Source organism: Muscardinus avellanarius (genome assembly GCF_963383645.1).
Source record: "Muscardinus avellanarius genome assembly, chromosome: 11".
Taxonomy (NCBI): Eukaryota; Metazoa; Chordata; class Mammalia; order Rodentia; family Gliridae; genus Muscardinus; species Muscardinus avellanarius.
This window is the reverse complement of record NC_137797.1, coordinates 40520695-40534750: the sequence shown is the minus strand read 5'-3', so window position 1 is coordinate 40534750 and position 14056 is coordinate 40520695. Positions and strand designations below refer to the sequence as shown.

The window sequence follows — 14056 nt, the reverse complement described above, 5'->3', positions numbered from 1 at the left end:
TTTACTCAATGAATGACTTCAATTTATCATTTTCTTTTGGAGTTTGGAGTGCAGACAACTTCTATCACAGAATGAGACAGCTTTTCCATCTCTTGCCATATGACTTTGATCAAAGCATGCAAGATAGCTAAACTACCTTTCCTACCTGCCAATGCGCACCTGACCCACACAAGCTGTGAGATAATAAATATGGTGGTTTGGGAGAATTGGTTGTATAGCAATAGATAACTAATAGAAACATTATTTTTAGTCTATAAATTTCACAACATTATAGGACTATATCAAGGGGTGGGGAGTAAAGAAGCAAATATATTTATTATTATTACTATTATTATTATTTTGCAAGTCTGGGGATGGAACCCAGGGGTATTCGACCTCCGAGGTACACCCCCTGCCCAATTTTTTATTCTTTATTTTGAAACAGGGTCTCACTGAATTGCAGAGAGCCTCACTAAGTAGCTGAGGCTGTCCGTGAACCGTGATCCTCCGGTCTCAGCCTCCCGAATGCCTGTGTGGATTACAAGCGTGCGCCACCACGCCTGGCTAAGAAGCAAAGATTTTAAAAGCCAAATCTCTGAAGAGATGTGGCCTGGGCTGTGATTAACAAGAAAAAGAGGGAGAGAGGACTTAAGTACAGGGATTACCTAAGTGATATTTTTTCCCAGAAGGTTAGGCATAAGGAATTGATTTTATCTTGACAGGTCTATTAGAGATGGCAAAAGAGAGGATTGCTTTCTTAGTTTGTAAAACTCTAGGTGTTTCAAAATAACCAAACATCTAAATATACTTTTACTGGACCCTCATGATTTTGCACCCTTCTCTTGTAAAATATTTGGATTTCCACAATGGCTAACATGATCCAAATACTGGCCAGTACATCACTCCCTGTATTATTTGTGATTAGACTTTGAAGAATTTTGACAAGGACTGCTGATGCATGAATCATGAGACTTCTTCCTTCAAGATGTTCTCTACAGACCCTGGACTCAGGAGGATCCCGAAGGAGGTGAGAGTTAAGAGCTCTCATCTCTCCCAGATCGTTCATCTTGTTGATTCCATTTTAGACTTTGAATCACATTAGGAATCACATTGTGAGCAGTATCTGCATGTTCTGCATAGGTTTAATTAGCACCAACTTTACTGCCTCTCATTTACTGGCACCTTAATGCCAGTAAAGCTGTGTTTTTTTTTTTTTTTTTTGTTTTAATCTGAAAGATTTGTTCATCACTTGCCAAAATAGCAGCTCTCTGTCAAACTGTGGTTCATTTTATCTGTGAAATCAGAACAAAGGACTTCTACCATTCTCGAGATGTGACTTTTGAAGCATTTTGTGTTGTAACTGATTTTTTAAAATATAGTAATTTTAAAGACATGTTTGGAAGAAGCAGCTCTGATTGTTACTATGATAAAATTACCCTGACTGATACAGGCTTGCTTTAGTTACCTTGGAGGAAAATGTATAAAGCAGGTTTTTATATCTACCTATGCAAGTCTGTTTTTTTTTTAAACTAAAATGAGTTTTAATTTTTATCCAGATTAGTTAGTTCCAGTATGGTATGATAATGAAGCAGGAGACTTTATAACTCCAAGCCATTAAAATACTGTGTGTTAGTGACTCTGCCAGGCAAGAAGTCTAGATTCCTCTTTCCCTCAACACTGATGTCATTCCAGCAGCCGCAGCAGCCCCTGTTAGAGAACTGAATGGAGAGACCGGTGAACACCACTGTTAAGTGGCCTGAAGGGGCTCTCAGTGGTCAAATAGATTCTTTTCCTCACTGTCAAAATCTGTTCCTGCTGGTTGCATATTGCTTTGATCCTCCCGAGCACTGTATTGTGGAAGCAATACTGAAAGTAGTTCTTGTTATATTCACTTGGGCACAATCTAAATTAAAATATTAACTGAATAAGCATGAATTAAACTGATATTTTTTTTCAATTTGAACACAGTGTGTAATAAGGAGATAAGCCTTCCGCTTCACCAAGTGTTTAACCTCAGTTGGTCCCTAGACTTTCAAACAATCATGTCCAGGAACTAAATTATAAGCCAAGGAACAAACAGCTCACTACCAGATTCGGTGGCCTCTATATTGTGGATAACACAAGTGTTCAATACAGAGGTAGCTCTTCTCTAAAGCCTGCTGATGAGGACTAGTGGCTAGAAAGACATGTTTTCTTTCAATAACCAAGAGGTAGATTAGTAATTATTTTTCCTCCTGCTCTAGACACAAAGAAGGTGGAATTTAAAGACATTTCCTTTCTCCTGCTGTGTGCTTTGTTCTGCTATAACCATGAGAGTGTCAGAGTAAAATTACAATGTTCACAGGTTCCCTAGATAAAGCAAATATTCCCTTTGTGAGCAATTCGAGGCTGCTGTGAAACAAGGATTTCAGAATTCTATGTGTACTCGTCTCTAAAAAACTATTAGTAGTGATTGATTTGAGAGCCTTCTGGTTTGACTCTCTCACCTCTAGCCAAGCGACCACGGTGGGCCCATCCCACTGGGCAAAAGGTAATCCTTTCCTCCGAGCTTCTTCAAGAAGTTCATGCCTGAAGTACGTAGCAAAGATTATTAGTTAGGTAATATAGAAAAAAAATTCTGTGATCATTTTACTACTATTTTAAAGTAACCATTAATATATTATAACTTGTAATGAGACAACACAGAATTATAGAATGTCTTCCTTTTTTGAGTCATACACACAAACCGCCTATTGATTTTCTTAGGAGTGAAACAGTGACATTTAAAAGCAATTTTCCCCAACATTTATTCACTAACATTTGAACATTAAGTGCTAATGGACTAAAGCGCTGAATTATATTATCAGCAAATATCTTATCCCTTTAATAAAAAGGCTCACATATCCATATTCATGTATGCATACTGAGACCCAAATCTGGCTAACTCCATCTGCCTTTCTCTCTTCTCTTCACTACGTCAATGGCAGAGAAATTTCTTAGAGGCCGAAGATACATTTGGTCACTTGAATCCCTTTCTCACGATCTACTAATTTCATTATGACATCTGCGCTCGGAAATCTACCTTAGGTGTTAGTTCTTTGTCTAGATTATAAAAGCATATCTTGTTCTTGTGAATGTTTGAATTCTACTATTAACTCACTTAAATCCTTTGTGTCTATAAAATCTCCTGCGCCAACAGTCAATAGTCATTCCAAGTATGGCATAGATCTTTTATAAACATTGAATATGTATTAGGCCACAAAAAAGTATCAACACAGGGTAAAGCAGGCATAGAAGAGGATAACCAGAAGCATTGAGGTTTGCGACACACAAGAATGCATTTTCTTAAGGCAAATCCAAAGTACTATAAAATAAAAGCCTGCTGCAGCCTGGGACCACCAGTTTGAAATTTATAAGTGACTGTACTGTCCTGAAATAATGAAAACCCAAAGAAGCTATTGACACCTTTCTATCTTGCTGGCCAAGCTCTTACTTTTTGATATTTATATATAGCCAAAACCCACATATCACTTGAAGAGAACCCCAGTGTAAGTTGATTTTTATCACGAGAACAATGAAAGTTGCAAAGTTCAATATCATACATCTTTTTATTTATAAGCGCTACTGTTTTCAGTGGAAGTAGAATATTTCAGTGAAAATAGATTATTTTTGATAATAAGATGATATAAAGAAACCTGACAAATGAATTCATAAGTTTATTGCCTCCATTGCTGAGATTTTAGAGCTGACATCCACTTACAAAATCAACTTGAGATCATTATCCTTTGAAACAGCAGCTGTGTGGTCTCATTGAAACACAAAGTGCTATACACCTGGCTAGGAATATATTGAGAAATATATTTTCTGTTCCTTTGTATGTCATAATCATACATGCAAGTAATTAAAAAACAGCATGATACTTCCTTTACTTTGTATGTGTGTCTTTCATGGTTAGAAATACATCACAAATATATATATATATATATATATATATATATATATATATACTCCCAAATAATGTGCTTGCTTATTTTCTACCTACTATTAATTATTTACTTATAGCTGTCTCAGTCCATTTATATATCATCAAAAATGACTTTCAACTCTAGAGCTTCCTGTATCTGCAATAGATGCAGGAAAATGCATAAAATTAACAAGGGGGTGAAGAAAAAATAATTTCATTTATGGCTGAAGAAACACATAAATTGACTGCTATTTCATATGTGTGGATAGCACTGGGGAGTCCTATACATAAGTTATTCAGCACCTGCGAAAGGGAAAAGCGACACTGACACCCTGAATCTGAGGTGAAAAAGGGTAGACATCTCTTCCTCTAGTTTGCATTACCATCATCCATTCCCTTGGGCTTCCCAGTGATATTCCTTCATTGATAGACGGTTTTGAATAGTTTAGTCTCACTGTGGCAGATATATTTATAGAAATGGATTGAAGGATCAAAAAAATAACTATCAAGTACTTATTGAGCACCTGTATTGAGCTGAGACTCAGGCTCAGTGTGGAAAATAGAGACCTGAACCTAGTTTTCTAGGAGACCCCCTTGTTAGACAAACACAGGAAACTGCCCCAAATTTACAATACACAAATAGCTTATTAAATTCTAGGGTGTACATTATGAGTTTAAGGTTTTGAGATGTTAACAATTGTTTTGATTAATAAGAATACAAATAAATGGGTAGCAACTGAGCTACCAGGACAAGCAGGAAAGAGATGGGGGTGGTGTTCTAAGCAGGGTAAGCAGTCATGGTGGAGATGCAGAGGAGTGTGGAGTGTGTGTAAGAACAACATGTTGTAAGAATTGTAGAGTTATACACAACAGTGAAAGAAATACTTCTACTCAATAGGTGAGTGGTATTAAGTACAAAGAGACAGACGTTTACAATTGTTTTGATTAATTTAGTAAAAATTAAGTTAATGTGTACCAATAACTCAGGAAACACATAACATTTCCAAAAGAAAACTATTTGAATTGTAAAAAAGAACAAGCATTTTAACACTTGAATTTCATCCTTATATTACCTAAAAATTACATCATAAAAGCCAGAGTGAACCTGTTAAAACTTAATGTCTGCTGATGCACCTTCTCTGCTCATAACTCTCCAATAACTCCCTGTTTCCCTGAAATGAGCCAAAGCAATTATTACAGCCCTCTCCACCGTCTTTATTCTCTGACTTACCTCTCACCTCTGGTCAGCACTAGTCTCCGCAAGTTTCCAGGAAACATCCCTGTCCTCATTTTGTTTCAGGAGCTACACACCTGCTCTTCTTGGTATCTCTTTTTGTAACTGTCACTTTCTTTCTGACTGTCTCCCTCCCACCTCCTCCAACTCCTCATCAGGCATTTCTTCCCTCCACCATCTTGTGCTTCTTCATGACATTTAACTTCTGAGTCTATAATTTACTCCCCAGTCTGTGATGTGCCAATAGGATACAGCTCAGAAAAGATCATTGCTCTTATATTTTCTAATGAGAGATGAGTTTGAAGTTTAGAATGAAATCAGGCACGGAAAAACATTCAATAAACAGTTGTGAATGTTGAGCAACACTTCAGGTAGTGTTCATATTTAGGTGATTTTTATTATAATTTATAGTGTTCTGTAATGTTTTATTAATTTTGGGTGTATATGTGTGTGTGTGCAAGCACATGTGCACAACTGTGTATCAGCTATATGTCCTTTGACTGATATATATATATATATATATATATATATATTTTTTTTTTTTTTTAGTAGAATTGGGGGTGGAACCCAGAGGCTTTCTACCTCTGGGCTATCCTCCCAGACCCATTTTAGATTTTATTTGGAAACAGGGTCTCACTAAGATGCTAAGAGCCTCATTAAGTAGCTGAGGCTGGCTTTGAACCTGTGTGATCCTCCTGTCTTAGCTTTCCAAGCACAGGTATTACAAGTGTGCACCATCATGCCTGGGTATTTGATTTCTTTTTATTGACCAAAGAAAGGCTTCTGCCCCTAAATTACATTTTTAGATATAACTATTAGATATCTTGTCTCTAGCCAAATTGAATAGTCACCATTTTTTATACTTCATTTCCTCAGTTCTGGGCCATCTTATCCACTGGGAATGGCTTTTCTTCAGTTTTTTTTCCATACAATCCTACCCTGTCCCTTGAGTTCCACCACTCTTATCATGTGGTTTTATCATGGGTTAGACCCCATTAGGCAGATTATCCTAGGTAAATACGGCTTATCTCCTTTACACTATACTCTCCTGAACACATGAGCTATGTCTCCCCAGCTTTTCCATCTCTAACTGTATTAAATATATAATGATGTCGTAATTTTATGTTGAATTCTTAAAAAGATGAAAGAAAAAAGCCAGCTACAAGGTATCAATGAAGTTGGCAAAGTCCTGAATAAAATTTAACAGACATAGTTTATTTGCATTTTGAAGTGTTCATTCTTCCTCAGTGTTACGGGAAATTTGCAAACTGGAGTCCCTTGAATACTTCCTCCTAAAAGGAAGGATTCTTCTGTAATTATGTGCTTTTCTTATACTACAATCATCATCTTCTCTTTTTTTGAGAAAATACTTGTCTGACTCCTTTATTCTTCACTTACTTCAGTTACCCAGAGAATAAAAGAACCAACACTATCATAATTTTAAGAGAATGTTAAATTATATAACAGACAATGCTCTTGAAAAGTAGCTCTTCATTTGGAAGTTTTGTCTGAATAGTAAAACTTGAATTTTTAAGTTTTTGTATTTGCAAGTCTGAGGCATGAAATTCATTAGTTACTCAAAAAGAGTCACAGACAAGGGCAGTAAAGTCTTCACCCTCATATTTTTTTTCCAATGTGATGGATTTTTACTGTCAGTGAAAAAGGACTTTCTTCTCTGACCACTTAGTATAGGTTGCTATTTTGGTACTACCAATTTGTGATGTGACTGTCTAAATACCATACAGAATCACTCAACGTGGTCCCTTTAGTCACCTTCCATTCAATGCCTGTCAGTTTCCTCTTTATGTTTTCACTGCATCTTTACCTTCTATTTCTGCTACCATCAACTTTCTTCCCCTCAACCTATAATTGGTCTCTCTCCACAGGTTCTTAAACGTCCATGAAAAAACATCATCCTGGGAGACAGATTTAATAGCAGTGTGGGTAAGAGAGTGGCCTATGAAATCAGATGGTGTGGGTGTAGTTCCTGAGCTTCTCTCCTTCTTAGCTGTACATTCACTGAGAAGTACCTTTACCTCGCTGTGCCTCAATTCCCTTTCATGTAAAATGTAGCTGACAACAGTATCTACCTTAGAGGACTAAAGAGTCCATGAGAAAATGCCTTCAATGATGACGAGTGACTCACACAAAGGAGACAGCAGTAAGCATGCACTCTATTACTACTACTAATTTTTTCTCCTTTGGAATATGGAGGCTTATATAGTGTCAGGTTCACTCATAGGGATTACTGCTTAGGACCATATGCACAGGCCTCATCCCCTACCCAAGGTAGCTAAAGCCCTAGATAGGAGAGCTTGCTCCTCTATTGAACCATCTTATTTTCTGTATGCTCAGGCCAAAAGTACCTTTTGAGTGTCTTTTATATTGGGATCTATGAAACACAACATAGGCAACCACCTAGGTTTCTTGATTATAGGCTCACTTTCAAGTAGTTTGTGGTTTTGTTAACTAATCTTTGACGGCTTCCTGCATCTTAAAAAGTAGTAAGGTTTTTGCATCACAGTTACCCAGGTTGGCTGCAGGTAGAGATAGTGTAATGTCTAATATGTAGAAGCACATTTGGTACACGGATTGAGTACTACCAAAACTTTAGTTCAAACTCTCATCCTTTGTGGATAATGGAAATGGCCTTCAACATCTTTGTCTCTTATTTGGTACTCTCTCCCTACCATTCTTTTTCCAAACTACAATGAGACCTTCTTTAGCACAAATCTTTTTTGTAAGACTTTCCTCTTTAAAAGCCTTCTGATTGTCCCCAAAATATACAGCAAATATGTTATTAAAGACATGTAGTAACTAGGCCCCTTGCTGTCTCTCCAGATTCTTCTGCTTCATCAGTACTGAAATATCAGCTGCCCCCCAAATAGCTCACTCTGCCCTTTCTGTCTTCTTTGCATTGTAGTCATGGCAACCACAACTCATCCTTCAAATACAACACATGCTTCATTCTTCCTGTTAAGATTCCAGGATTTCTCCCAGATAGAATTTATTGCTTTACACAATACTATAACTTGTATGTACTCTGGTTATTGTACTTACTATAATTTTTCTAAAAGTTTATAATTTAAATCTAAAAAAGTTAAACTAAAATTTAATATAGTGCTCTAGTAGCAATTTATCTAATGTGCTCTCTTGTTCATCAAAACCTCTTCATATTCCTATGAAACAAAATGCAGTGGTTTGTAAGAACAAAGATAAAAATTGGGCATTAGATTTCACAAGATAAAAACTAATATGCATTCATCACTTTCTGTAGAGAGCACCAACCAGGTGTTTCAGTTATTAACTTGTCCAATCTTCACAGCAATACAATAATATAAGTACTGGCACACATTTATTGACATGAACAATAAAGAACAGAGGCCACTGGGAGTTATACAGCCACTGAGTGGCAAAGCCGATTTTGAGCCCCAATGAACTAGCCACAGAATTAGCTTTTTAAAACTCCATACTATCTCTTAGCTAATTAACCTCTTAGGAGCATTTAGTAAACATAAAAGGAAGGTAGTATAGCCTTCCTCATTGCACACCTAAAGTGAAAAATAGATGTCATTTTTATTTTGCTATGGTTCACTTATTTTAGTTGCATTTATGCAACTAATTAATATATAAATGTTTTACCCCCTTAGACAGTTCAATCCTCAAACTTATAAGAGTACAAAGAAACTGTGGCTTTTCTTTTTACTCTCTATAAAATAGGTTTTTGCATCTTGGGATAGAATAAGGTTGGCCTGATTTATATAATAGAAATGGAAAAGCTTAATATGTTGTTTTTGTTTCAGTTAAAATGATTTTTTTTTGTAAATGAAATACAAAGCATCGCTGGTTGAGGTATTTATCTTCATAAAAAACGTACTGACCTAATGTGACATATGACAAGTACTTAGTTATTGGTTAAACCAGAAGAAAGAAATATTTAGCTGGATAAGGATAAATTATAAGTCAAATGATTTGACAATTTAATCTACTTCTGAATATTGTATCAGAATAAATCTTCCTTTTCAATACTAGTAAGAAATGTACAACATAGACTTTGTGATATTATTGATTATAAAGTATGACTTATTCCATTAAAATTAAATATTTTGGAGTATAAGTGGGATATAATCTCAAATTTCAACCCAATAATTTTTTTATAACTCCATTATTCAGGAATCTATACTTACTGAACAGTTCTGTGAAAATCAAAACTAATTTGAGAAACTAGTTGAAATTCTGGTCATAAAATGTGAACAAAGTATGGTACCCTTTGATTTTTTAAACATCTGTAAGCTGAAAATACATGTCTTAGTTAACATAATTATTCTAAACAGAAATATGTCACACATTCCAATCAGCTGCTTCAGAACATTGATTACCTAAATATACATATTTAGCCCCATGAAATTAAGAGTTTCAAATTCAACATTAACTAGGTTGAGTTGATTTTGAAAGCGTAGCATGTTGTGATTTTGTGTGTGTGCAAGCACAATGTGCTGATATGAGTGTGTATGTGTATGCCCCCTATTACTGTGTATTTTTTTCATTCACTGAAAATACATACAAATCCATGACACATTTAAGTAATGTTTTATGCAGATTCTATTAACACATACTAGGCTGTTTAGAGTTTAAATAAACTGATTACATTAAAACCAAATTCATTCATATTCATACTGCTTTTTTCTTCAAGCTCCTCAGAAATATAGGGCATAGTCTGAGGAAAGAAATTTAATTTATTTGTGAATTTGAGTTGGGATTTACATAATTTCCTTCCTCAATTTATTTTGAATTTAATCATTGTGAAGACCATTAAAAAGGTGCAAACACATACACACAAATGTGATTAAGCAATGTAATTACTTTTGCTATTATAGAAACTAGAGGGGCTCGTGTTACTTTCCACTAAGTAATTTTATGTTTGCCAGAGACAGTAATCTGTTCCCTGATAGTAACTGGGGACTTAGGTGAAAACAATTTTTTAAGTTATATAGATACTACTGAGTAATAGTAATAGTAATAGTAATAGCTAATGTTGTCTAAATAAATGTTGTAAACTCCTTACAAAAGTAAAAATATTTTTGACACTGGAATTTTAAAACATTATTTCCAGGTCATCATACAAATTTGGTTTTCTGTTGCCTAGTGATTTTTGATTATTTTATTTATTATTGGTGCACTGTAGTCATACATCTCAGTGGGATACAAGATGACAGGTGCATACATGCACATATCATTTATTTAGTTCTTCACTATTGTTAAATGATTTCTAAGTTTCATGAAGAAAATAATTTCAAGAAATAAAACTTAGCTTCCCCTTTCCTTGTTCAGTGAAATGTTGACAAAGAAAAAGTTGTTCGTTATCCTTAATGTACTCTAAGAACCTGATTTAACTGTCTGCACTGGAAAATTGAATTTCTTGTCTGGCACATGCTTTTAGAACATAAACATTTTAAAACTTCAAAATTATTTCCCCGGTGCAATTACTACAAGGGAGCTGATAAATATGTAATCTCAGAGGAAGAATATACACACATAGTAAAGATGACTACTAAAAAGATTAGGGGTACAAAGATCCCTGGATTATAAATCAGAAACAGAGTCAAAGTCCCACCTTTCCTATTCTTTTACTATATACACTTGCATGACTGATGAGTCTCTGTACTCATTAATATTACTATCAAATTTCTATTTCCACCCTCTCCACAAGAATATGATAGGATATATGTAACCTGGGAAGCATGGACACTAGAAGCTTCCAGCTGAGTGAAAGATTGCTTTAGTGCTTCATCTTACTTTTTTAAGGAGTTATGACATTTATTTAGTCAGCGCAACCACGGCTTGTCCTGCCATTTTAAGAACACCTTACTAAAAGTTTTTTTTAAATATCATAAATTGACTTAGCTTTAGTTAATGCTGTACTGTTATGTGATCTTGGTAATAGTAACTAAAAATTAGAGTGCAAAAACAATAGAAAAGTACTCATTAAGAAAGTGACATTAAAAAGTACATGACCTTGTATTCACATATAAAATATTCATAAAGCCTCTGGTAATACTCTTCTTATAGATTCCTGCATAATTGCATTTCACCAGAGCCATTTTATTTATGAAAAAAGTTGCTTGAATTTAAAAGCAATACCTCCCTCTCAGTATGAAGTGTTCCAATGAGGTAACCATATTACCGATATAAAAGTCTATACTGTTATAAATATTTTAGAAATATGCATATTTGGTTTTTAATTTTTACTTGGAAACTCTCTTTTAGGACTTGATAATCTATTTTATTTTCAAGAATAAATTTTAAATTTGATTAATATAATATTTTTAATCTTTAAATATTAGCCAGTACAATGAGAAGCTGAACACACATTCAACTCAAATCAAGAATATATTTTATTTTCTTGATGTAAAATTTTTGCTGGGAGGACTCAGCATTTGACTCTTTCTAACTAAGTGCAGTTCTAGAAGTTGACAAATAAGTCTGTCTCTTGAAGAAAGTTTAAGGGGAGGACCAGCAACTCAAGGAAAGCACAGGCAGATGCAGAGTCACAGCACCATGTGTATACTGTGGCCTGAAAGTGTTACTTGAGTCTTCCTGATTGTCACATTAATTCCTCAAGAGTAGTGTGAGAACTAGAGGAAATGAAGCCCACAGTGTCTTTTGACATATGTTTAATAAAACCGAACGAGTAGAAGTGCCTGAATGGCCAACACAATTAATTAGAATGTGAACATTTCTCTGAACCAATGATTCCTTTTACTGTGTGGAAATGAGTATGCTTCTCAATTTTCACTTTAGGTCAGAGGCAGTGCAGCTCGTGTTACAACTGAAAAGAGAAATACTAAAGATAAAAGAAAAAGAGGATGGTGCTGAAAATAAATATGTTCAATAGGCATTGTGATCCAACTTACCCAGATGTGCTTTTCATGAGATGGAGAAGGACGGATGGAAAAGAAAAGCACACAAATGTTAATGGATACATTTCAATCCAAAGAAAACCATGGAAAAAAAAACAAGAGCATCATTTCAGATGTGAGAAAGCTCAGATATGAGAATGCCATGGTGCCTTTTTATAATTTCACCATGACACACATACTCACTGTGTCCAAAAGCTTAGTCGAGCTGTGGGCAGTTCTAAGAGTGGACCAACAAGTCTGTCCTGAGTATAAGCCACTCTGAAACATGCATGGCCATGTTTTCCCAGCCTCTAGTATACCCCAGGAGAAAATCAAGATACCTTGGTAAAGAATATGTCTCACCCCAGACCACATCTGTGTAACTTTACAAATAGAAACAATAACTTACTAAATGACACTCAGATTTTCAAAAAGCCCTATAATTCTACTGTTAAAGTGAAAAAAAAAAACTACAGCAGACCTCTGGAGAAGAAACAAATTGATTTGGAGGAAGTACTAGTTTGAGGTCCAAATATATGGATTCTGATTTTCATATGGTTTGGTCAAAATTACCAGCAGGTTCTGATCTTCAGTTTTCTCAACATCAGCTGGAGCCAGAAGATATTGGTAAAGTCCATTCCTAGTCCAGAATACTTTATACTAACATGTGCTATAATAATAACTGTTATTTTGTAAATATGTATGCACCAGTAATCAGGATATGAGAAAATGCAAATAATTCAATTCCCCTTGCTTCATTACTTTCTCTTCTATTTGAACTGAAAAAATTCATTTTGTTTGGCCAATTGTTTGTGTTTCAACAGAAACACTTATTTATCTGAAGTATTTATAAATGGTGCCTTAAAGAAACACTATAAACTAGACTGGTTGCTCGATACGCCCAGAAACAATCACAAACACAACACTGATTCAAATGTGGCTTTTGAAGTACCAACTTACTCCCTGGATATAGTAGAGGCATTGAGAAAAAATGGAAGTTAAATAATTCAACAAAAAGCCATGGGGATATTGTCTTAAAATTTCTAAACAAGCATAATAGGCTATTTTATAGAAAAAGAAAACTGTCACTACAAAAACTCATAAAACATATTTGATAAAACAAAATGTGAAGCAGAAATTCCTACTTCAAAAATTAGGCAAGTTAGAGCATTTTCTTTTTATTGTACAATTATCTGAACAAAGAGCTAGATGTGCATGCGATGGAACACCCTGCACGTGCCTCATCTAATGGCATTCATTCAGAGAAACCATGTATTTTTTATTAAATGGGCATTTGGAAAAATGCAAATGGTTTGGGCTTAGTTCCACAACAGCTGTGGTAAGCTCTTTAAATTTTCACATAAACAAAATCATAAATGTTAGTAAAAATGGTTATCATAATGTTTTAAAAAATGAACATGGTACATGCAATAGAAATAACATTAGACCAAACATTTTTATTTTAGGTATTCAAAGTTATCTTTTTTTCAACATACCTGTGAACTCTATGATGAGCTCTGATAATAAAAAAGGCACCTTCTTAGCTTTCCAGAGAAATTGACAGAAGCATTTGGGATCAGTTTTACCCCAAGAAAACAATCATTTTTAACCTACTAGCTATCTAGGAATCACTCTCTGATAAAAGCAATTAAATATATTTGTATATGGTGAAATATTATTATTCTTCAGATCTTCATGAATAATTTGTAAATAGGAAATCTATACCAATGAAAACATTTTTATATATAAAACATAAGAAACATAAAAATAAACAGGAACACAAATTTAAAAGTATTGCTCAAAGTTCTAGTATTCTGGTCTAAGCAATTAGTATAAGTTGATTTTTCAAAGTTATTATGAACTTTCTTATTTCATAGTCCATGAATTTAAGAAAGATTATGAGTGGCTATAACACTTCACAATATTATTTTAGCTCATGACTTTAAAAACTGTGTTCTGCAAAGGAAAAAACCTATATTCATAAATGACTGGTAGATGCTA

The 14056-nt window shown here is 34.6% G+C and overlaps 1 protein-coding gene across 12 annotated transcripts in view; it reads right to left on the bottom strand.

The window, feature by feature from the left end:
• PPFIA2 (PTPRF interacting protein alpha 2) overlaps positions 1 to 14056 on the bottom strand; it is a gene marked incomplete at both ends in the record, with an annotated part of 485975 nt that overhangs the window by 33219 nt on the left and 438700 nt on the right. For all 12 annotated transcript variants that reach the window (XM_080705637.1, XM_080705639.1, XM_080705631.1 and 9 more), the window contains one exon: positions 2466 to 2547. In XM_080705637.1, the coding sequence (XP_080561763.1) occupies positions 2466 to 2547 (82 nt within the window). The remainder of the gene's footprint in view (positions 1 to 2465; positions 2548 to 14056) is intronic.